This window comes from Rhamphochromis longiceps, linkage group LG12 (assembly GCF_057381845.1).
Source record: "Rhamphochromis longiceps isolate RC_006_pf linkage group LG12, R_longiceps_female_GT1.1, whole genome shotgun sequence".
In the NCBI taxonomy this organism is placed as follows: Eukaryota; Metazoa; Chordata; class Actinopteri; order Cichliformes; family Cichlidae; genus Rhamphochromis; species Rhamphochromis longiceps.
Window position 1 is genome coordinate 13,467,362 of NC_140568.1, and position 24,995 is coordinate 13,492,356.

General features: G+C 39.5%; 3 protein-coding genes across 3 annotated transcripts; 2 read left to right on the top strand and 1 right to left on the bottom strand.

Moving 5' to 3' along the window:
- Positions 1–190: 190 nt before the first annotated feature.
- anapc7 (anaphase promoting complex subunit 7) lies at positions 191–6,103 on the bottom strand. Its single transcript, XM_085424838.1, has 11 exons — positions 5,888–6,103; positions 5,239–5,425; positions 4,553–4,672; positions 3,182–3,293; positions 2,852–3,005; positions 2,617–2,759; positions 2,362–2,479; positions 2,077–2,273; positions 1,760–1,984; positions 1,453–1,603; positions 191–1,359 (listed from the first exon to the last, which is right to left on the bottom strand). Exons 1-11 carry the CDS (start codon positions 5,986–5,988, stop codon positions 1,170–1,172), a joined length of 1,698 nt encoding a protein of 565 aa, XP_085280964.1. The 5' UTR covers positions 5,989–6,103; the 3' UTR covers positions 191–1,169.
- Positions 6,104–8,319: 2,216 nt separating this feature from the next.
- Positions 8,320–13,877, top strand: LOC146657032 (ubiquitin-conjugating enzyme E2 G1-like). The gene is made up of 6 exons (XM_085424839.1): positions 8,320–8,508; positions 11,055–11,157; positions 11,261–11,358; positions 11,521–11,699; positions 11,811–11,918; positions 11,998–13,877. Exons 1-5 carry the CDS (start codon positions 8,466–8,468, stop codon positions 11,895–11,897), a joined length of 510 nt encoding a protein of 169 aa, XP_085280965.1. The 5' UTR covers positions 8,320–8,465; the 3' UTR covers positions 11,898–11,918; positions 11,998–13,877.
- Positions 13,878–17,682: 3,805 nt separating this feature from the next.
- Positions 17,683–24,888, top strand: rad9b (RAD9 checkpoint clamp component B). Its single transcript, XM_085426770.1, has 11 exons — positions 17,683–17,716; positions 18,070–18,140; positions 18,856–18,993; positions 19,130–19,244; positions 19,340–19,439; positions 19,607–19,713; positions 19,904–20,010; positions 20,772–20,836; positions 21,091–21,213; positions 23,519–23,708; positions 24,619–24,888. Exons 1-11 carry the CDS (start codon positions 17,683–17,685, stop codon positions 24,739–24,741), a joined length of 1,173 nt encoding a protein of 390 aa, XP_085282896.1. The 3' UTR covers positions 24,742–24,888.
- The last annotated feature ends 107 nt before the right edge of the window (positions 24,889–24,995 follow it).

Genomic DNA, 24,995 nt, shown 5'->3' on the forward strand with positions numbered 1-24,995 from the left:
AACTTTAATGTGTTTGGTAACTTATTTGCTTACTGTTCATTGTGGGTCCATGAATGTACCCTGTTGAGCTGTTTTTGCTTCTTCGCCCTCTGACTGAGCAGAGATATGGAAGAGAGAATGAACACACTGATCACCTGGTGATGATAATTTATAAGCAAGTGGGATGACTTTAGAAACAGCTCTGTGCACATCAGGTGTTTCATTATTTTATTATACATTTTAAAAATATGTACAAAATACTATAAAGTTTTGTTTTGAAATGATAAACTAAAATATTCCAAGTTATGTTATTTTGATACAGAAGGCAGACCTAATGGACGACACAAACACACACACACAAATAAGCTGAACTATTACATGACACAAAAACAGGTTTTAGAAAATTCATACAACAGATTTTAAAGAGCAGCAGAAATTCAATGTCACTTCTGGTATATGTGTGACCTTTATTGTGACACTTCAACACCCACCCACTGCCTCCTTTGTGGTAAACGTGTCCCAAAATAAAAATATTACACAAGTCATAGTAACTCCAGTCATTTTTTTTTTAAACTTCAAACCACAGTTTACTGAATCACCGTCTAATTTTAAACAAACTTCAGCTGCTCATTTACTTGCACCCTCCATTCCTGGGAACAACCTCTCAATGCAGGAAACATGACTCACTATAAATAAATAAATAGTCTTTTTTATTTTTAATGTCTTTGTGGTGTATTGTGAACTGGCTGGCAGGCAAGAAGGGTGCACAAATAGACATGGTAATATAAGAACTTTGGGTGATTCCTGGATTTATAATGCTATGCATCAGACCTCAGAGTGACACTGCTGAGACTGTCAGACTGATGGGAAACAGCATTGGGGTCAAAAAAGAAAAAAGAAAAAAAAATGACTGGAGTTCTGCATCAAGCTGCATTTTAATAAAAGTTCTGACGGCTTCCTGTAGCTGTACTGCAAAGTTGAGCATCAGTTCATCCAGGGGCGCAAGCATTAATTGTTGTATTTAAGGTCTTAGCCGTGTTGTCGTCTTTAGGTTGGCAATAACCTCGGAGATCACGGAGGTTAAACATGCAGTACAACCTTCGTCTTGTTCCGTCTGACAGCCCTCATGGCTGAAGGCTTCCCGTGGGCTGCCGTGTGATACTGACAGAGCGTCTGTCAGTGGACCGGAGTCACTGCATACCAAACCACTGTTCCTGATCGGCCCACTGAGCCGCCTCACTGTCACTGCCCTCAAGATCGCCGTCCTCCCCACTGCCTTCCATGTCGTCACCATCCAGCTCCACTGTGGCGTCTGTGGGGCTCTCCTCCTTCTCCATCTTCTGCATGCCTTCTAATGATTTCTGGTCATTGGGATCCAGGCTTAGGACAGAAAACCATACAGTGTTAAATTCATAAAAAATACTTACTAGATTTTATGACAGCATTTTCCCAGGATCAATAATCAGTGTTTACCTTAATGCTATACTGTACTGGTCCATGGCTTCTTGGTAATCATTGACCGCCACCAGGAAATCTCCCAGCATCCTGTGCAGGACACAGTCACTTTGATTGGCCAAGGCGTTCCGCAGGAGAGCGATCCCTTCTTCATATTTCTGTTCCCGGCCTTCAAACAAGAAAAAAAAAGCAAAAGCAACAATTTCATCTCATCTGTATGTGAAGCTTCTTTTTCCTCCCTTCAAGTCATTAAACTGTAGATTTATTTATCATTGGGGAAAGGAGGAAAACAGAAATACTTAAGAGTCTTTTTTGCTGTACGTACTGAGGAGTTCAGCCTTCTTGACCACAGCCTTGGTGTAGTCAGGTCTCTGGGCCAGTGCCTTGTCTAAAAGGGTTTTGGCTTTCTCCTGAGTCACTGGGTCTTCCAGACACACTGTGGCGAGGATGGTCAGAGTCTGTGCATTGGCTCCTAAAGTCTTATAGATGTTGTTAGCCATTCCCATAGCCTCACGAATCCCATTGGATGCCAGATAACAGTCAATTAAACCTGGAGTCATTAATACTTTGTTATTGCAAACGAAACAAAAACAATCTGAAGAGCCAAAAAAAGAAAGAAAAAAAAGCTAAAAGTAAGCCTACCTTCATAGCAGTCAAGGCGGCAGGGTGCCAAACGCATGGCCTCTCTGAAATGGATGATTGCTTCCTGAACTCGGCCCATGTTTCTCAGTGCCGCACCCTTCAGCAGCAGTGCCTGAACACTATTGCTGTTCAGCTGGATGGCCTTGGCTCCCAGGTAGAGAGCCCGGGAGTAACGCTTGCTATAAAAACTGTGACATCTGAACACCGCACATTGAAAAGTTTAATGATATAAAACACGGAAACTACATGAGAGAGATTTTGTCTGAGAAAAGTAAGACTACTCACCCAGAGATCACCCACGGTTCAGCGTGCTGATCAGATATATTAAATAATCGACCTCCCAAGACTTCAACATCCTCCAGGTGTCCCTCACGGGCCATCAGGTAGCCATAAACATCCATACCTGAAAAAGCAAACATGTTTCCAAATCTGTCTTTATTAAGGCTACTTAGACTTGTGTGACACACAGATTCTGATATTAAAACTGTCATCAACTACAAAATACATGTGTAAGTCAAAACGTTCTCTCCTGTAACACACCTTTGATGAGGTAAGGGTCCAACATCTGGGCTTGTTCAAATTTGAGAATTGCATTTTTCGTGTCACCTGCTCTGAAATAGACATCTGCCAGGCTCACCAGGAGGTCCACGTTGTCCCGCAAAAGTGATTTCTTTTCCAAAGAGCTGAGAGTGTTTCAGGGAGGAAGTTAAGACTGTCACAAAACACGGCTCGCAATATTCACTCACTGTGTACAAATCATTATTGCTTTGCTCACCAAATGGTATTAATAGCTCTCTGGTTATCCCCTGCATGTATGAAGGCGTACGCTTTGATCCAAACAGACAGCCAGTCAAGGTTGGGGATACTCTGGATCGCATCCATAGTCATGGAAGCCACCTCGGCTCCTTTGACTGACAGAGAAAGAAGACCTAAAGGAAAAACACATTTTTCAATTATTTAAAAGAGATGCTAAATCCAAGCAGAAGGGTTTTTTTGTTTGTTTGTTTTAAAGTGGCATGGACATAGGAGAGCACTGCAGGTACAAACATCTTAGCAGATGAAGTGCTGCTTATGGGATTACAGAGTCTACAGTGAACATGCGTACCAATGATTGCATCCAAGGCAAGAGGGCACTGTCTGAGGACCTCTTTGTAACTCGTCACAGCAGATCGCTCCTGTCCAGCTTTCCTGTACAGGTTAGCTAGCATCATGTTGATCTGAGGCAGGAAGGAATACAAAAGGTAATTACTACACCTTATACAAGTTACTGCACTTGAACTGGTTTCAAAAGGTTAAATAGAGCTTCATACAGTTCCATATCATATGAGCCCCATTTCAACAAAACTGGATGAATAACTTAGGAAAAGTGGAGATCTGAAAACTAGTATCCAACACTGCTTTGGGCCTAAATTTGCCAGAATTCAGGGGTCAGAATCAATGTAGGTAATTTCTGATTTCAATTAATGACTTCTGTTCTTATAACTGATACCCTAGCACAGAGGTTCCCAAAGTGTGGGGCCCAGTATGAAAAGGGGGGGAAAAAAAAAAAAAAAAAAAAAAAAAAAAAAAAAAAGAATGCTTGGACACTGCTAGCATAATGGACAGGTTTTTTGACGGGAGATGAAGCGTCGCCAAATATGTTTCCAAACCAACTTCCTTCCATGCCAAAGACTAGAAAATATGGTGAAGCATATCTTCCCTTTGGCTTCACCTGCACAAGTGCCAAGGTAGGTCTCTGCGACAGAATTGGTTTTCCCTGTGTCGGGAGCACGCGCTGGGCTCTCCAAATCCCGGACAAACAGTATCCCACATTCTTGATTTTTAGTTCACAAACGCTTCTTGTAATGACTAACTACTCCTGAAATTTTGGAGATGTTAGCTCTTTATACAGTAAAGTTACAGTGGGATACAAATAATATCAGGCTGATCCCGCCGTAATTTGTTCCCCCACTTCAAATCACGGACAAACAGTATCCCACAGTTGTTTATGTTTCTGAACCCATTTTGCACAGAGAAGCACTTTTTGAAAAATGTATTGATAGCGCGAAGGTTTTTCTTGTAAAACAAAGGGGGGCCCAGCAAAAGAAGTTTGGGAACCACTGCCCTAGAATATCATGAAAACCAACCAACTAACAAATTTTAGCATCAGTGAACCAATTTTCGTAAAGTTTGTTAAGATTTATTTCAGTCGTATTTTGACTGTAGACCAGTCTTTGACTTCAAACTGCAACTGTCACACCATTTCCAATTAACAGATTTCATACTCCTAGTTTTTACTTAGGTGATTTTACTTTAAAACAACTACTGCTGAATTGTTACAAAACCTGAACTTGTAGGTGCATTCATTATTTAGTTCTAAAGCAGCTATTTGAATTCACACAGTTACTAGTCTAATCAGTTACTATAAAAAATAAATACATAAAACTAAAGCATGAGGTAAACAGTGATTGACAGTCACTGTGTTAACAGACTGTACCTTCGGAGTCCTCTGTCTGGATGGTATCCCATCGAGCACTGCAATGGCGTCTTTATCCAGTTTCAGAATGGTGTAGCACTCAGCTATTTTGTACTTTACCTCAATCTCTGAAGGCAAACTCTGAAAGACAACATTCATTGTAGATGAACATTATTCTAACCAGTCATCCTGTTCTCTGGATATACATATGGTGCTGCAGGACATGTAAAAGCATCTTTACATTTAAAGCATTTTAAGCCTTAAGGATGAAGGATGAAAGGCTTAGATTTACATTGTGTGAAAGTAAAGTAAAAGAGATTTTAGTGTCGCAAAATTTTGTAAACATTATGTATAACAAAATTTAAAAAAAAAATAAAATAAAAAAAATCACAACTACAGGTAAAGTCACGACTCACATTACCAGAATTTTAGTGGCTGATGAGGATCTACATTACTCCTGTCAAACTTTATCTAATGTAGTTATTAAATGTTTCAGAAAGGCAACCTTTAATTACTACGGAAAAAGTCAAAAATTCGGGAGAGATGTTCAGCATCAGTAAACCTAATGTTCAATTCTGTGTCAAGTCAAGCCAAAGATTTCTATATCAAATTTTAAATAAAGAATAATAAAAAAAACAACAACAGGTGACCAAAATGCTATTATAGATTTCAGTTTGTTTTTGATTACAGGAAATTGTCAAACACACCTGTGCCTGTATGTTAGAAGCAGCTCCACCAGTTGAAGTACGAACTTTTGATGTTTTGCTGAGCACCTTTTTCTGTTGCAGAGCCATGCTGTATTTGCAGGCAGCGTTGCGATACTCTTTGTCATGGAAGATGGCATCAGCATGGTAAACCAGCAGCTGGTACTTCTGAGCCGGCGAGAACAGCTCCCTTCCATTAAAAACACACCAACAATTAAGTGCTCAGACTGAGGAAAACCATTAAAACTGAATGACACACGAAGAAACATCAATGCAAAACTCATAAAAATTGTCCTACATAGCTACAGTTTTTAAGTCAGTCACTCTAAAGTGTCAAAAGTATGAATGGGTAAGACAACGACAAGTTTTCTAATACAATACTAGTTAAATTTCAAGCTATTTCATAGTAGCATTGTTAAGCGCATACGCTTGTAGATGCGACTATATCGTGAAGGAGTACACACACTGTACTGTATATAATTTAAATTGCACTCGCATTTAAACACTATCCAATAATGAGTGGATAATGAAAAGCTTCGGTAGAAATAATAATGTTAGCTGATGTTGACTAGTTAGGTTGGGGCTATCGCTACCACTGGTGTGGAAAAGCATTCTTCGGGAATTAGACGGTTCCCGCTCAGACACGACTTACGGATTGTTGTTGCTCATCGTCAGCAACAAACTACTCAAAATCCGGACATTAGAGTAAAGGCCTGCTGCAGCCATATCCCGCACATAATCTATTACATTCATTTTGGATTATTTGAAGGGCTCGCTGTAGGTTTCCGGCTCAGGTTAAAAGTTTGGGCTCTGGAACGGCTAATGTTAGCAAGCATCTGACGCATAAGACGTCCAACGGCTGACCTTCCTTCCGCATAGTGCTGCGTTTAAATGCTCTTCAAAAGCTCGTATATTTTCAAAACTTTGAAATAAAAACCTGCCTGTGAAATCTTTGATGTTGAGTAAAATAAGTATTTTATCGACTTTACTTTTATCTTAGGGACGTTAGATGAGAAGTTACATTTTACGAAATATTTTACAGACCAAGGCGTCTTTATTTAATTATTCTAAATTTATCGAATCGCACATGTCGCGATACCTTTGAATGCATCATGTTTGTTTTTGCTGCAGCAGTTTTTAAAATAGTTGGAAATTTTTGTTTCAACTATTGACTTAAACAGTCGTGTTTTATCAAATCACGCTATTTCAAAATTCTGTAATAAAAGTGTATGATATAATTATAATATATTAAAACAGTTTACATTATCGCTAATCTAATATTAAAATATGAGTCAAAAACTCAGGCTTCAGACTACCCTATATGCTAATTTTGAGATAGTGGATGAAATATAATGAAGGTAGCAGTGAGCCCCACTATAATACAAATAAAGATTATTTTGAACTCTTAATGGAGCTGGAAACAAGTATAACAGGTCCTCTTTAATGCACAAGATCAGCTGATACTAGGTTTGGGGGCCCATATGGTGATACACATATTTAGTAAGGATTGTGAGCTTAATATATCATCAGATTTTTTTTTAGATGTGTACACATGGTAGCTTATTAACTTTCCAGTAGTGGATTTCAAAATATTATTTGAAATCCACACATATGGTTTTCATATGTGCCCGTTTTCAGTGAAATCAAGTTTAATAGCAGGAAATCCATCTCTGCCATCTTTTTCTAGTAACCTATATTGACAACAGCATAATAAAACTGGAAATTTTGTTTTTGGTGTGCTACCCCAATATTTTAGTGGTCCCCATATGGCTACCCTTTTAAAAATATTCTGAAGTGCCCCTGCTTAAGAGTTGTCTATAAAGATACGACTTGAATAAGCATTGTTACTTGGGTGAACTCAGGTAAACTGGGACACCTTTGGTGTTGTGTTGAGGTGATGTTTTACATTATAATTGTTCAGGCACTGCACTTGTTTGTGTGATCACGTGTTGAGTGTAAAAAGGGCAAGTGAAAGGACAACATGAAACAGAGATAACTGGGTGAATTTTAAGATAATTTTAATTGAACATAACAATGTAACGTTGCATTTCAGTTGCATTAAACTGCCAAATGTTACTTGCTGAAAGATGCTCATACCTAATTTTGCTGACTTAATCCAGGCAATGAGCCGCCACTACGTCTAAATGATGCTCATCAAAAAAAAAGTTTGCACATCGGTTCCCCCAACCAATATTTAGGTTGGACTGAGACTGCCAAAACCACAACCTAATAGACTTCAGTAAGGCTACAAACCACACAACAATAACGATAATAAACTGTACAATAAACAACAATCAATCAGTGTAAATAATCACAAAAAGGTGTCTGTGGCTATTTGAAAAGAGAAAACACTCACTAACAATCATAGTCTCCCTGAGAACTGACATCAGATGGGGAATCCAAATGGTGATTTGGTCGGGGGTGGGGTTGGTACACATTTATGAGCCAGTGGACACTCTTTCAATGATGAGGATGTACACATCCTGGACAGGGAGGAACACTTGAGCGGAAGTCAAGAAGGCCATTTACGTGAAAAGAGAAAGACCATCTCTGAACTGAGGAGGGGGCCTAAAGGGTACTTTCACCATCTTACAATGCTGTGATTGCAGCCATTCCCCAACTCTCTGCGAATGGTACTTATGGCTATTAATCAATGGGCTTCAATCAATGGTCATGACAATTTGCATATTAATGATCAAGGAATTGACCTCACAGCCCATTGTTCATTCCGTGGGCTGGTTTCAGTCATTGTGCAACTGTAGTGTTTATAAGGTTCGGGAATCCTGCAGTCAACTGAGACAGAAGAAGTGGATGGATGACGAAACGTTTCTCCCACTGAAAACGCTAAGTCCAGATGAACAGAATCGACCTTCTGCGACATTTACCAGTCTCATTACGCTACAGTCTTATTGAATCAACTCTACACATCTCTCCACGAACGCATTGGCGAATTTTGAATTTTGATTTTGCTGCAGTACAAGACTGATACAGTTTTCCAGTTTGTTGCTTGTTGATTTGTCTTGATCAAATGTTGCTTTGAAGCCACGCATAAACACAGTCGACCGCAGGCGCGCATGCGTACAGCTCAGGCTTGTGTCAAAACACAGAGGGAAATCAGCAGCAGGCACGGGCAGTACTAAGATCTTAGCTCGGTTTGTTCGGGTTTAGCTCTTCTCTTCGTAAAGTGTTTGTCTACACGGAGTGCTTTTTTTCAACTGCGCGGGCATACCATGACCGAACAATCAGCATTGCTTCTTCGAAAACAACTGGCAGGTAATAATAATGTAAAACTAAGCAAATAGAGCCGACATAAAGGCTCTATACCTTAGCAGCTAACGTTAGCTTTTTTTGTGGCTTGGCAAAGCTGTGTTTACGCAATAGAAGTAAGCTCAGAAAGGTAGCCGAACAGCATAATGGGTTCCTTTATCAGTCTAGCTGAGTGTGTGGCTAAGCAGCTTTGAATAGCTTACCTGTGTTGTGAATAAATACATAATTTTGAAGTATACTGAGCTCAAAAACACCTCAAACAACACATTGCAGGACCAGTCTAGCTAGCATTTGCTAGCAAGTTGGGCATTAGTTAGCTAACGGAACAAAGGAATAATCAACCAGACACTCATCTGCTCTAAACACTTTAGCATTGTTAATGGTAGCGCTGTGCACCGCAAGGATTTCATAGATCTATATACCAATACATTAGTAACCGCTTGATTGAAATTACAAATCCATAATATAGCCATTTAAGATACAATCTAACGTTTCTGATATCAAATATGGCCCAGAGTCTAACGCGGGAGGCAATCTATATTAGTATTCAAGCCCTCAATGCTGAAACTCTTATCGTTCTCCTTTTGAAGTCTTTGCAGAGACATAGTTGATTTTATTGCTGTTGTGCCCTGTAAATGACACATGGATCTCACGAGTCTTTAAAACCCGTGGTATAAAGTTTGGTTTGCAGCTGCGTGACTGTCCAGTTCCTTCAGTTCTCATCTTTTAAAAGTAAACCAATACCTCAGTCAACACTTTGCTATATGAGGTGCAGCTTTTCATTTAATGACTTTAATGCTGTAATTCAATTATAATTTACCCGATAGGATAGGGTAAAAGAACTTAATGCAGCATTCAAGATCAGGTGATGAAATCTGTCGTGGATCACTAAAAAACAACATCGTGCAGTCTTAATCATGTAAATTATATTAATTCAGTGTTAATACACTGCAGTCAAACTGGTCCATTTAGCTAAAGTAACACATTTTGTGAGTTCAGTTTCAGCACATGACAAACACAAGTGCTATGTATGTTTGTATATAGCATGCCGTATTAACATGACAGCATCCAGTTACACAAGTGATTTGGGATTTTGCACCAGCTGACCATCACATACAAATATTAGTTACTCTGTGTGTGGGGAATGAATCATTGACAGTGTTTGATGCAGTTTTTCTTTTCAAGTCAGTGATTCATATCAGCAATCTTCATTATTTTTGGACATCACGATTAGATTCTGTAAACAGGTTGTTCAAATGAAAATTTATGGATTTTCAGTTTTTGCTCAACTGCGAAGTAAAGGTTCATCTATTGTCTTCCCATAGTTCCCATGTTTGTATTCATTTTATTTGTTTAGCCATATTAGGGCCATATTATCACCTCTCAATGACATAACACAGAGCTAAGAGTTATTAAACCCCCCCCCCCCCCCCCCCAAAAAAAAAAAAGCCAAAGACAACTGTCTGAAACGGAGCATTTAAATCAGTGTGAACCCTTGTACATATGCTGACATAATTTGGTCATCTTTATTATGAATATATATTATATATGACATCAAATGAGGAAAACCACAGGTCAGTGGTCAAGTAATTATTCCTGTTATATTTTTCGAAGACTTCATCAAGTCCTTTCTGTGGGCTGTATGTGTTGTTGGTGCATTGTATTGTAGATTTTCTGTGGACGTCCACGCTGTTACAAAAAATTGGCAGGACTCTAGCATGCTTACAGACACAAAGTATAATTAAGGCTTTAAAATGAATGGATGTGGAAAGTAATTTTTCTGTTTCTTCAGTCCTTAGCAACAGACTGCTCCCATGGAACCAGAGTGTAAGATTGATCTATTTCCTATAAGACCAAGGTTAAAAGAGTGCTTCAAGCACATGCCATATTGAAAAACTGAGATATTCATCGTGATGCCTTGTGTGGGTCGGTTTCTCAGTGGCTCGGGAAAATTCAGTTAGCTCAGTTGAGTGTATATAGTACTTGTTGCTGATTCATTTTTAGTCACCTGCTCTTTGTGAATTCACAGATGTCAGATACTTCCCACAGTGAAGTGTGTCAGCATCAGTAAACAAAACATGGGTAAAGAGCTTGCGGTTTACATGATATCCACCAAATCAGTGTCTGGGACTCCAACACAGATTTATTTTCCTCTGAAATTATGTGCCATGAGTTTGTCATAATAGTTTATTTCTGCTGGGTTTTATTTACTCAAGTTTGTTGACCTAAGTGAAAAACCAGAGCTTGGTTACCTTGTCAGCTGCATCATGTCAGCTTATGTTTTCTATTAAGCTGCTACCGCTTTTTTACCCCCAGTCTCTTTTACTTGTGTACTGTTGATGTCAGCTTAACTGATTGTTATGATACCAAAATTCTGAATATCCAGAGATACTTTTATAACACGTAGTAAGAGTAGGGGTCTGTCAACAAAATATGTTAACACCGTGGATGTTGACTTCTCTTCTATTTCTAGTGATAGGCCTTTCTGTACTACAGTTCTGTTTTCACTTTGCTACTGAATAAAATACACGTTGTGCCTCTGTTTTTCCCAGAGCTCAATAAGAACCCCGTGGAGGGCTTTTCAGCTGGTCTGATAGATGATGATGACATATATAAATGGGAAGTTGTGATCATTGGTCCACAAGATACCCTTTTGTAAGTAAGGTCTTTGGTTGACATATTCAGAAACACAAAGGATGATTTAATTCAGTCATTTGACAAGTGTTTGTCCTTTTTCCCCCTGTATTTCTCACTGCAGTGAAGGAGGGTTTTTCAAAGCATACCTAACCTTTCCCTATGATTATCCACTACGGCCGCCGAAGATGAGGTTCATAACTGAAATCTGGCACCCAAACGGTAAACCCACTTCTTACCCTTTGATCCTTTTACTCACATAGTCTTCTTTGCCATCACTTGATCCCTGCATATAAATAGATTTATAAACTCTCTTTTACTGAACAGATCCGTGCGACTGACTTGAAAGTGTAATCAAAAAATGTGTGAAATTCGTCTCCACAGTTGCAAAGAATGGCGATGTTTGCATCTCAATTCTGCATGAGCCAGGAGAAGATAAGTTTGGTTATGAAAAGCCCGAAGAACGCTGGCTTCCGATCCACACGGTAGAGACAATCATGATTAGTGTTATCTCCATGCTCGCAGACCCCAACAGCGACTCACCAGCTAATGTGGATGCTGCGGTGAGTTATTTATGTCATTCTTCAAATGCTGGAAGTCCCACCTTTTTATTTGAGCAGCTTAGGTAATTTGAGAAAGTGTGAGTAAAAGAATCTGGTTCTCCTTTCCTACAGAAAGAGTGGAGGGAGGACCCTAATGGAGAATTTAAGAGGAAGGTGGCTCGCTGTGTAAGAAAAAGTCAAGAGATGGCATACGATTAGGAGTCAGCTGTAAATTCCAGGGTAAGCAAACTGACCTGCTGAGTAAGATTTGCATGGAATACCTTGCTTCTGTAAGTAATAACTTCATTCTTTATTGCAGTTAAAGGAAATGCCTTCAGAGGGAAAGATTCAGCAAAAGGCTTTTGCACCCCTTGTTTTGCCAGTCAAAGGAGTTGGTTGGCTTCAACCACGTTTTTGTGAACGGTTGTCATTTTCCGCCAGACGAACCAATTTGAGAAACCTACCAGCAAAATTATCCTGTTTCTTACCTGGAATTGTATATTTAATTTAATTTATTTTGAGAAAAAATAATGATGTAAAATATGTCACTACTGTAAATTAACTTCCTTTTTTTATCTGCTGCTGAACAGTTTCTACTTTATACCAGGTTTCTTATGCAATTTAGTGGTCAAGATTGTGTAAAACAAAATGAAAGCCTGTTGTCATTAGGTCATCACTTGTCCTCCCTGCTTCATACTGAGATAGATTAACGACAGCCCAACATCAGCTCTGTCCGTAGATGCGATTATTTTGTCATTGAATCACCGTTGCCTTTCGTCGGCTTCACAGTTCGCCCCGTCTCGTTCAGAGGGACAGGTTGAGAACTTTTTATGGTATTCACATTTTCTGAGAAAAAGCCTTCTGTTAGCATTTTCTTCAAGTACATGTAAGAGTTTCAAAACCATGACTCTCAACCTGCATGATCCCCTCAAACAGCTCTGTTATGTATCGTTTTAAGCTATGGATGCAAATGGAACGGCTTACGCAGCACCTTGAGAGTTATTGTTTTATTATTTTTAGACTCAGACAAGCATAGCTAATGGTAACAGGAGGTTGGTGCCAACTTCTCAGGATCAAACTTTAGTGGGATCTCGATTAGCAATCAGTAAGATAAACTTAATGCTCCGCCGTCAACAAAGAAGTCTGATAATGATCACTTAGTTGAAGTTATTGAAAATCACGGACAAGCAAATCCAGACTGTGAAAATAGCCTAAGCTGTGATTATTCTGCATGTGGACTGATTAACTGGCATCTGCGCTTACCTCAATTTAAACGGATAGCATATTTGACCAGGTTTATGGTTGAGTTCTTAATCTGTTGGGGAATACGGGGGATTTTAAAGGCTCCTTAGTAGAGTTAGGCTAGTTATTCTTACCTTGTTTTGTCGTGGCACATTTGGCTTCCAATTAGTGCTTCATATTCACTCGCGGGCTTAGACTCTTCAGGACTTTGGCTAGTTTGTGGGATAGTGCTCTTCTGTGAACATCTTGAGTTCTGATCGGTACATACTTCATTAGAATTTATCACCTTCACTCGATTACTAAATCTGGGTTGTGATCCTTCACAGAGACTTAACTCGCCGCTTAGTAAAGTGTAAGCAAGTGGGGGCTGAAGGCGATCCCCCATTTAGGCTTTATTTTAAAAAAACACTAAAAGGTTGTGTTTGGGTGGAGTCTGGAAACCACTGGCTTTTGTTCACCTCATTGATGATGTTGTTGCTGAATATTAAGCCATGATGACGTGAACTCTGTATAACGTATTGATCTGTGACTGACACTGAAACATAGCTATAACCATCTTTTGGCGCATGCAATCAGGTTTGAGGGAGTTGGGGTGAGTTTCAGTAGGATACCATTGGTAGTGCATTCTGGGTGAATGTGATGTGTACAGTTGGTAGATTTCTGTAGACTTGATTATCACATAACTGCTGTTGACATTACCTTTTAAAGTCAGAATTTTCTAACCTACCATGACCTCCTCTGACCGGTGTTCACTGTATTTGCACAGATTCGGTGCGTTTGAAATGTCATTAAGCAATACGCTCTGAAAATGGTGTGTCCAGGTAATCCACCCTAACGCCATTCTTTTTGTTTTTGTTTATTTTTTTGTTTGTTTTTCATTTTTGTTGTTGTTTTTTTCCCCATTTTGTGTCAATGCAATGTATATTGGACATGATGCTCAATAAAGTGTGTAAACAGAGTGCTTTGTAATGTTGTGTTTTACATTTTTCATGAGGACACACTCTGGGTTCAAGTATATTAGACCTCTGCTCTGTAATTGGAACCCAGTGGGAACTCTCGCGTTTCAGGGCTGGCTTCGTTACACAATAATAGGCTCTGCTGGCTGCAACATGTGCCGAGCGGACAAAGATGCCAGCAACCTCTCCGATATAGGACAGGAAATACTGCTGTGTGTATAACTGAGGATGAGGAAGCGGGTTACATTTGCTGAGAACCTGAAAAAAGAAAACTTGTTCAGAAATGGAAGTGGTCACATGAGGTAACGCTTACACGGAGGTCCTGACATCCTCGGTGAATTAACATAACTGATGGATTTATGAAGTTTCACAGTGAGACTTGTAATTTGTTGTTTTTAGATCTGCAGGCCCTAAGAGGAGATGCACGGGTGGTGAGTTAGATTTTTCTTATTTACCAGCTGGACATGAACCTTTTGTTAGCGATTTTTTTTAAATTATTATTATTATTTTATTAAATGTTTAATAGAGAGTGCATAAATCAGAGGTTTGTATGTAGTTGATGAGCTGCCAACATAGCTTCTAACATCCAGATGCCATAAACATCTGGATGTAATTTAATGCTGTTGAACTACTTGTGGTAATTTTGTTCTTTTAATGTCATTTTTCTCACTTTTGTTTTCATCCGTTCATCCATTTGACATTTCATCTTTTAGCTTGGCTAAAATGTTTTACACTTTATCCACAAATTTAGCCTAACCAACATTTGTTAATTAACTTTAAACCTTTAATTTTTGCTATTTGTCCTGTTCAAAAATAGTTTTTACAATTTATCCTTAACTTACTAGTGTTAGACTAGTTTGTTCATTTCTTTTAACACCGCTTATCTCTTTGCTTTCTAACTTTTGGTTTTTGTGCCTTATAATAAAGTGACACTTTAGTTAAACCTCTTAAACCAGCCATATCTTGATTACAGTAGATTTTAAATTAAACTGGAATATTTACAAAAAAACGTGTCATTGTCCAAATACATGTATACATCAGTCAAACACAGTATTAAACCCACTAAAAGAAATAACATTTCGATGGCACATGTCATGGCATACAGTCATGAAGAGCTTTCACAGGACGTGTAATGGGGGTGTACTGTGAAAACCCACGATTCAATAGCTTGCTCCTTTAGGAGCAGTAACCCGAAGTCATGATTTCTGTAGGATTTAAGTGTCCCATATCATTGTGGAGGAATTTTACAGCTTCTCTGCACTCTTTACGACTTTGCTTTAGTTCATTGAGATTTGTGGGGATCTCACCATATCATCTCAGTCAGTTTAAGGTCTGGACTTTGACTATTTTGTCACATGCTTGGGATCACAAGCCTGTTTCAGGACTCCAGCCAATCTTAAGCTGCCTGACAGATGGCTTCATATTTGACTTTATAATACCATTGTGTACAGAGGACTTCAGACAATTTCCTGTCATAAACACAGCATTTTTTCCTGACATGTTGCTTTTTGGTAGGCTTTGAATGTCTACCTGGTCAGCAGGTGAGAGAAATCTACAGAGGACAACACACAAAGATGCCTGCAGGCGGCCAACACTTGAAAACGATACATCCTCCAAAATCTATGATGTCTGCCCCTTTCTTACAGGTAACCTCACAAAGCTGGAACAGGTAGCTTTTGGGTTTAGTTTTTTTTTTGTTTTTTTTTGACCATCAAGGGCTAAAGAACCTCTCCAGGGGAAAAAATATGGTGTTTTTTCTTTTTGCGATCCTTTACTACATGTCGTTCACTATGCTCACTCTCCCTCCACCTCTTTCCTATCTATCAGTGTTGCACTTTCGAAAAAAGGTTAAAACTGCCCCTAAAATGATATTTATTACTATATGTTAGTTGTGAGTTTTTCTAAAGTAACAAACCTAAGAAACTAAACTGATAAATTTAAATCCACCGAGAACTTGACTCATTTGACAGTAGTGACAGATTTTTATTAGCTGTTTGATAGTTTCTTCAATTGAAAGGCCAGCTAGTTTCTTTAGCAGAGCAGGCACAGGTGAAGATATGACCTGAGCTGACAACAAGTAATATTTGCTGGAAAGCTTTTGTTGCAATACAGTATCATCTTAATATGTTTTACATTGTGTTCCTTTTTACAGAAAAGCACTGGGGTTAGGGTTAGAGCACACACACCTAAAACACACATTGCTGCAGTGGGGACAGCCACTCTCCCTCCCTCCATGTAACGGGAGAACTAGTGAGTGAGTGGGGTCTGGTTTGCTTTTAGCTGCAGAGGGAGCATGGTGGCAGAATGCAGGCATGCGATGGAGGGCTAAAACCCACATACAAAGTGAAGTAAAAGTTACCAGTTTTTAAGGCACAAAGAGTGTTTTCTAAATATGTAATCCCTGGTGAATAGAAGTCATTCTGTACGGGTTTAATTCATGCCAGGAGAGGAACTTGATTTTCTCATTTAAAGCATATTTAAGGCATCTCGTATATATAACGACCTTACTGTCCTTCTGCCATGTGTAATCACATCTGTTCTTGTCTCAGGAGCCAGCTTTTACAGGAGGACGCACACCCTACCTCTACAGTATAGCAAGCATCTACAGTACAGAGCACATGAGACTGCAAATGAAGCAGCACTATCTCAATGTCCTGCACGCATGCATTCAGTCAGGTCTGTATCTGAATTCATTCTGAATGCAGTGAAAGTTTGTCTCACACATAAACTGACCAGCACAGTCCAACGCATCCTGTGTTTTGGATCGCCCAGGTCATGATGAGACCCGCAGGAGAATGCATGGAGATCATCATTGCAAAGAAAAGAGCATGTTTAAAACTGATCCAGAGAAGAGCAATGCAGCAGCAAATAAGCAACAGAGGCAAAGGAGAAGCAGCGACAGAGCTTATTCTGATGTCACACTTCCAAAAATAGTCAACAGATGATATATATGTATTTATTATGATTTATAAATAGGTTGTTGTAGGAAAAGTCTTACATTCATACACATGCTAATATCCAAAATACATCAATAAATGTAGCATATCTGTTATTAAGGCAGGTGAGACTTGTGTTGTTTGCATGTTCTCTTTGGGGACTTCATCTTCCTCCCACAGTCCAAACATACTAGGTTGGTTAATGTTGTCTGTCTCTGTATTTATTTATTTAAAAATGATTATAGTTTCTAATTATTTTTTTTAAAATTTTTATTTCATTTGAACTTGTTTTTGCTTTTAATTTAATTTCAGTTAGTTTCCATTGTGAGTTTAGATGTTATTGTTTGAAATGTTTAGTTTGTTAAGATTATCTTGGTTTTAGTCTTTAATTATTATTAGGAAAATGTAGGAATATGTAAGAGGTAAGATTTAGGAAAATCATTATAGGTATTACAAAAACAAACATATTGCTTGAAAACGTGTATTTTGGTCACATGTAAGAGGAAAGATTTGGGAAACTCAATAAAATCTTGATAAATGTCCACCAAAGCCTTGTAAGATAATTTAAAACAAAAAACAAAGAAACTTTTACCAGACTAACAGGATATATTCAGGATATATTCTCTGCATTTTTAATGTTAATTAATGTTAATTCAGTAAGTTTTACCTATAAAAACTAAAACTACATAGTTTGAGTTTTTATAGGTAAAACGACTTAAGTTAACTAGGTATTTTTAGTTCCCTTAACCAGTTTATTTTCCTTTAACCAGTTGATTAGTTTTAGTTAACTATAATAACCTTGGTAATGAGCCTGTGACCGTAGAATCACTGTGATTAGCCGTGACAGGCCCGTGTCTGACATAGCAAACCATGAACTGCGTCCTGGAAGGAAACTCTATAAAAGGTAATATAAAGAACACTCGAAGAAGATGCGAACTGAAATTTGCTGTAAAAATAACATATTTAATTCTATAATAATTCTATTGATGAAAGTTGTTCAAGCTACGAAATTGTTCATTTGGAACGAACAACGAGACTAGCTTATCTGATGTAGCTAAACTGGCTAATAATGAGTTAGCTTTAGGGGGTCATGACCCCTAACATTTTCAAACAGAAAAGTGCACTTTTCTGTCTGAAAATGTTTCGTTTCATGGTATTAAGAGAAAGAAATATTAAGGTTATAGTAAAATAATACAGTATAGTAAATAACAATATTGTGTCAAACTTGAACTGTGGAGGGGCTGTGTTGTGTTTCAGCATTTGGGAAGGCTATTCATGCCCTGTCCCGGGTTGGAGATGAGCTGTGGTTCGATCCAACGGTCAAGGGGGTGAGCAGCAACAGCAGCTAGATGTAAAAATGCTCATTGACGCTTTATTAGGTACACTTTGAGTATTTGCCAAGTTTAAAAAAAATTAATGCTATTAAACTGTTGTAAATGGCTTGCTGTCCTATAATCTGTCAAAAACGATTGAATAATATCAAGTCACCACATGCCAAAGAAGCTCTATTGGATCGAGTTGTGGTTGAACATTTTCATGTTCTCAGGTAGGCTTTAGCATTTAAACCATGCTTATTTAGTACTCAGGGGCCTAGAAAATATCCCTTACACCATTACACCACCACCATCAACCTGGATTGTTGACAGACGCCAGGAGGGAGCCATGCTTTCATGCTAATTTATGCTGACCCCACCATGTGAATATTGCAGCAGATATCTAGACTCATCAGACCAGCCAACATTTTGTAAACACTACAGATTGTTGTTAGAAAATCACAGTAGACCAGCACATTTGGTATTAACAAGCATGCAACCTTGAAAGTCACTTCAATCCTCCATTCTGATGATTGGTTTGAACTTCAGCATGGCATTGTTGTCATGTGATTTGCTAATTAGATATTTGTGTTAATGAGCAGTTAAACAGGTGCAACTAATAAAGTGACCAGTGTGTGTGTACAAGAGCGTCTGTATCGATAATCTCCAGGTGTTAAGGTATTCACCACCTTACTTCCTCCACAATAATTTCTCTCTCTCCCTCTGAAAGCTGGCCCTGAGATCAGTGAATTCTGCTCATTCTGCATACGCCTGCTTCCTCTTCTCGCCGCTCTTCTTCCAGCAGTACAATCTGGATTCAGTCAGGGAGCAGGACAGTGGACCAATCAAATGCAAGCTAGTCATGAAGGTATATCGGCATTGCTGGTTTTTCATTTGTAGGCAGAAACATCATCTTAACAAGTGACTGTTCAGTAAAATTAGGGCTACACATCATGCCGTTCTTTCAAGACTTTATGATTAAACTGCGTCTCTTTGTTTTAAAGTGTGTGCTGCCACTTTTCCGTTGTTCGACTTCTATTGAGCACAGTGTGAAACGGTGTCAGATATCAGTCAGCACTGGCAGTGACCAAGTGATCGTTCAGTTTTTCTGCAGACACGGTAGGAAACTGCATAAATGACAGTAGGTGTGCATGCAGTTTATATTTTGAACACATGGTGGCACTGTGCTCTAAGTGTCTCTGTTTTTGAGTTAGGCATAACAAAAACCTACAATGTGCGTTTCCTGGAAAGTGAGGCGCTGCAGGCAGTGTTTGCTTCACACCTCTGTCCCAATGTGCTGAAATCTCCTGCCAGGTTAGCATTTCAGCATTAGAGCCTCACTCTTCTTTTCTACAATCAGTACATGCTGGCTGCCTGTTGGTTTTGTGTTTTAGACAATACCAAAAATATATATTGACAGAAAAAAAAATGTTAAAAGTAAGCAGCCAGAGCTGCCTGTGTGTGTTTTCCTCTTTCTTCAGGCTTCTAGGCGATATGGTGATGCATTTCCACGCGTCTCAGGAAGAAGTCACTCTGTCGATGTCAGCCCCGAAAGTCAGTCTGAGAAATTACAACGAGGGGAGAAATGGTCAGTTAATGTCAGACTGCCATTTAGCTCAGCCCACGTGTGGCTGACACGTTTCACAAAGTGCTTGAAAGTTGCACAAGCTTTGAGATGAACATAAAACTTCCTAACATACTGCATGTTCAGTTCTTTAAGCACATCAAAGGAAGCACTGTAACGACTGCTGTTTGACTTGGATGTACCTGTGTGACAGATCACATGAAGATGATGCACACTGAGATGTCCTTACACCCAGACGAGTTTGACTACTTTCAAGCCGGAATGGACTCAGACATAACCTTCTGTCTGAAGGAGCTAAGGGTAACGGGGTTATTTTTGGAGGCCTCCTTGCTCCTGTCACATGAGAATATTATGTGTGCGGAGAGCGAGAGTGACACTAGCTCACATGTGGGCAATTCATGTCTAAGAGGTCATATTGCTGTCCTGTACTCGGTGCTCGGTATCATTTCCATGTGAACTTTCCCCTCAGTGCTGTGACTCATCTTTATAGCAAAGATGTCTTGACCCGAGTGAGGCTCCACTACGTAGAAAAAGTAACTGAAGTTGAAGGCTCCTCATCGCATGCTTTATTATAAACTTTAAAACCAAGTAGGAATGAGTGTGGACTTTATGGGCTGCTTAAAGGTTGATCTTCAGCTATTTATAATTTGATTAGCAGAAAAAGCTGAGAGAAGTGTAATGTATAGACTAGTGTGGTCAGTAAAGCAAAATCACTGGGCTTATAGAAAAACGAGACAGTTTTGTTGGATATTTGAAATAACAGTCTGTGTACGTTCAGTTAATGAGACTTGGCCTGCATTAATGCCTACAACTCTTCACACTAATGTCTTGGAAAGTCACTTGGGCTTCCCGCTGTGAGGCTCCTCGTTAGCCCGCCTAGTCGTCTTGTTCCTGTCGGTTTTGGAAAATCGGGTTTGGACGGATTAGAAACTAGGCTTTAAGTTTTAGTCTTAGCCTTAATTTGATGTATATCTCCAGGCTGATAATAGTTAAACATGTCACAATATTAGCCCACACTTTTCAGCAATTAAACTCAGTTGTTGCTTTTTTGTTTTTGCCAGGGGTTACTGTGTTTTGCGGAGTCACATTGCCTTCCGGTGTCGGTTCACTTTGGCACTCCAGGAAAGTACGTTTCCTTGCTACTGTCATGACCTTGAGTGGAATTTATTCACTCAAATTACACAGGCTCTGTGGTGCTGTTCAACAAATTAACACCAGCTAGACTGCAAAATTCTTTAACGTTTATATATCACTAGTCACATCACTAAGTGAGCAGTTGTGGTGTGTTTGCTGCTAAAAAGTAAAAGGTGCTGACAAATAAATAAAAAAAAGAAGACACAGTGAAGGGATTTCTGCCATGGAAACGCACTTTGTTTGCAGGCCTGTGTGCTTCTCTGTGGAGGACATGGTCCTTGAGGCCACTGTGGTGCTGGCTACGCTGGCTGACTTTGAAAGCAGAGGCCCCTCACAGCCTACAGAGACCCCAGCCCCGACTACACACAGGTAACGACCACCCCTGACTTCACTGGCAATACTTTTAATCATCAGTGCCTGGGGGGAAAGAAGGGTAATTACTGCAGCTATTTTTTAAAATTAATTTGAGCAAAATAAAAAACCTGAGAAAAATCACAGAACATAAAAGGAATTCATCTCAATGAAAACACAATAGACCACACAATCTAGTTAGAAAACAAGTCATTGCCAGATAAAAATGCTTAAAAAAAAGATCAAAATCATTCAAAAAACTGTCATAAACAAAAAATCTGCTAAATACTGCAACAGATAAATCATGCAGATTAACTTTCTACATAGTCCAGATATTTTATGACATAGAGAAAGGGTCCTCGGGCCTTTTTGAACAGCCTGTTTGTTTGTTTGTTTTTTAGTGGAGTTTGATGTCATTTGTCTTACCCAGTCTATAATATCTGATAGCTTGAGCTTCCATTTACATTTTTAAGCTATTAGCCTAAAAGTTTGTTTGTAATTATGCCCCTAGATGGCAATCAATTAGAATCTGCACTCATCGGACACTTTATAGAAAACCGTTTTGCCTTCAGAAATATTCCTTAGCTATTTTAGTCCACACTGACATGACAGCATCACATAGTTGCTGCAGGTGTCTTGGCTGCATGTCCATGATGTGAAACTCCTGTTCCACCACATCCCAAAGATGCTCTGTCTTACTGAAGACTGGTGACTGTGGAGCCCATTTGAATTCAGTGTCTCATTCAGGAAAGCAGTTTGAGATTATGAGAGCTTTGTGAGATGGTACGATACCTGCTAGAAGCATGTCAGAAGATGGAGATGTACACTGTGGTCATAAAGGGATGGACGTGGCCTGCAACTATAGTGTGGCCTATGATGCTCAGTTTGACTAAGATCCCCAATGTTTGCCAAGAAAATATCCCCCACACCTTTACAACACCATTACCAACTCAAACTATTGAAACAAGGCAGGAGGACATGCTTTCATGTTGTTTATTTTAAATTGTGGTCCTGCCATCTGAATGTTGCAGCACTTCTTAAATCATCAACATTTTTCAGTATTCTGTTGTTCAATATTTGTGAGTCAGCATGAATTGGATTGTCAGTTTCCTGTTTTTAGCAGACAGGAGTGCCACTTATTGTGGTCTTCTGCTCATGTAGGTTATTTGAATTACTGTTGACTTTCTATCAGCTTGAAGCAGTGATACATCCATCCATATATCTTGTATACGATTATTATTCTAACGATTTAAATTGGCAGGAGTTACATGGGTTAAGGAATTATGGCGTGTGAGGAGTGTATTTTATCATTATGTTGACCAGCTGGTGTCATTGTCGCAGTCTTTGTGCGTCCAGTTTGTCAGGTCTACAATCCAGTGTGCTGAAGAGCAGAACTACCTGAGCCTCTCTCCTGGCACTCAGTCAAGCTGGTTTGCCCTCATTGGCTGTTTTTAGCCTCTTAAGAGGCATCATGTTGCAGTAGCCAGCCTTGTGTCTGTAACGGAGATAAATAGGGCAAGGTCAGGGCACGCAGAGTTGGGTTAGAAGCCCGTCAGTGTGACAGTCTATAATCCCCTCCTCCACGCTATGCTAGCCAGAGTCTCTGTCCTGCTTTGCTAGCCTGCTCTCTCCCCATTGTCCTCTACTTGTGCGTCTAGTTGGATCTTATTACACCATTCCCAGCTGCACTGCTCAACATCTGGGTCATTTGTAGCTCGTTTTGCTTGTGTACACTGCTGGAAGTCTGCAGAGACATCACCAACCCCATGATTCGACGCTCTGCAGTGCTCCTGTCCCTAATGCTCAGAATTGATCTGCATTTTAATACTTTTTTTTCCTGATGAAATTTATCATGCAGGATATTTCTGACTATATGCAATGTATTTGTGTTTTTCATGGTATGATAAGTACAATACTTGCTTGCCTGCAGACTCTGGGGCCTTTAGAAGCCTCTATACTCCTTCCTGCTGTGCTCCTAATTACGTGTCTGGGTTACGTCTGAGGTTGACGTGTCGTGTGGTTGCATGCACGAGGTTGTTGTTTTGTTCCCTTTTACCGTGCTTAAGGCTGCTTTCACCATCTGCTGATACAATGCTAGGTACTGTTTTTGTAAAAGCAAATAAAAACTATGTTTTTAATATTTATATGGATTGGAAGGTACTACACAACATCCTCATTTGTAAAACTAGTAGATATGTTTATCAATACTGTCTGAATATATGTGTGTAAAAACACTCTGAATCTGTGTTGAGAAACAAATTTGCACCCATGTACCTGTGTCATCTACAGCTTGCAGACACAAGTGTGTTCTGTCTGTTCCCAGCTGTGCAGATGCAGCTGCTCTGCCTGTGGGTATACATGAGACTCAGAGCAACAACCTCCAAGTTCTTCCTGATGTAACAGAGCTTGTTGAATCCAGCCAAGGCAGCCCTATAACCTACCCACCTGTTCTGATGCAACTCCAATGCCAGGGCGACAGTGCTTGTGCTGGAATGACCCCACCTTCCAGCATGGTAATAAGAGCTCGCTCTTGATTTTTAAATCTTAACTGGGATCTGCAGATGGCCTGTGTGTTCCTTGTGGTTTGGATGCTCTACAGTCTTTCTGAGAAGTATGGTTCAGGGTGTGCTGCAATGGTTTACAATATCAGCTGAGACATGTCTTATGTTCTTTGTCACCTTTTTAGATTTAAAGACTTTTGCTGGAATCCCAGTTGAACCCCAAACCTTTTATCAAATGTCTTCTGTGCAACTTTCCCTGTTAACACAGGTTTATTGCTTAATAGTGTTTAAATTTAAGACTCTGATGAGCCTTCAGGTCATCCTCCAAGCTGCAGACTGCACTGTGAGGACACCTCCGGTGCAGGCCCGACTCAAGACAGGAAGCGTTGCCAAAATAAAGCATGCTAGTCGAAACTCCACCATCCAAAAAATATTTCAAATGCACAAGAAGATTATGAAGGCAGATGTGCAGCACTAAGTGAACTTAAATTTTTGCCTGTGTGCATGTGAAATAACTGACTGCTCCAATACTGTTCTGCATATCAGTTCTGTAGCATGTCATTATTTTGAGCAGATTAATTGTAATGATTTATCATAGAAATATATTTAGAAAAATCCCCCGCTCGCCCCTGCGGGCGGTCAATCCTTCAAGCTCGGGTCCTCTACCAGACGCCTGGGAGCTTGAGGGTCCTGCGCAGTATCTTAGCTGTTCTACTCAAGATCTTGAGCCAGTCTCCCTGTGGACACTGTTTTTAAGTGACCCTCATGCAGCGTCCTCTGTTGTACTAAGATTTAACATAGAAATTGACAGGTGGTCAGAGCAAATGCACAAGTGCTGTAAATCTAAAATGAGAAAAAAAAAATGGCAGAATGTTCTTGAATGAACTGCATACACTCATGTTTGGCTATTTGTATCCTGTAGATCTGCTCCCTGCTGTTCGAGGCCATGTCCTCAGAACCTGGTGATGATGATGGTGCTCCCAGACTACCTGTCCTGGCATATTTCAGTGATGAGGAAGACTATCCGAGAAGCCCGTCACTCTGAGGGAATAGCAGTCGCTAATTAACAATATTCTTCTGTAAATAGTTAATCTCTCCAGAATAGTTTTTATTAAATATTGTTTATTGTTAAAATGTTTTTTTTCCAGTTACTGTTCATTTGAACAATATACCATCCATGTTGTCTGTCAATAAAAATGTGCCATCTCGGGAAGATGCCACACCCATCTGATGGTAACTGGCATGCATTGTGTCTGAGGACTGTGGTAGCACAAACAAAATATACAAAGTGTTCCCAGA

Coding starts and splice junctions, on each gene's coding strand:
- LOC146657032 (XM_085424839.1), top strand. CDS start 8,466: ATGACCGAACAATCAGCATTGCTTCTTCGAAAACAACTGGCAG. Junction 11,359..11,520: donor TGAAATCTGGCACCCAAACG/GTAAACCCACTT, acceptor TCGTCTCCACAG/TTGCAAAGAATGGCGATGTT. Junction 11,700..11,810: donor CAGCTAATGTGGATGCTGCG/GTGAGTTATTTA, acceptor CCTTTCCTACAG/AAAGAGTGGAGGGAGGACCC.
- anapc7 (XM_085424838.1), bottom strand. CDS start 5,988: ATGAATGTAATAGATTATGTGCGGGATATGGCTGCAGCAGGCCTTTAC. Junction 5,426..5,887: donor ACGATGAGCAACAACAATCC/GTAAGTCGTGTC, acceptor TTTTAATGGAAG/GGAGCTGTTCTCGCCGGCTC. Junction 1,604..1,759: donor CAAGAAGGCTGAACTCCTCA/GTACGTACAGCA, acceptor TCTTGTTTGAAG/GCCGGGAACAGAAATATGAA.
- rad9b (XM_085426770.1), top strand. CDS start 17,683: ATGAACTGCGTCCTGGAAGGAAACTCTATAAAAG. Junction 17,717..18,069: donor GGAAGGAAACTCTATAAAAG/GTAATATAAAGA, acceptor GTTGTGTTTCAG/CATTTGGGAAGGCTATTCAT. Junction 21,214..23,518: donor CCAGCCCCGACTACACACAG/GTAACGACCACC, acceptor GTCTGTTCCCAG/CTGTGCAGATGCAGCTGCTC.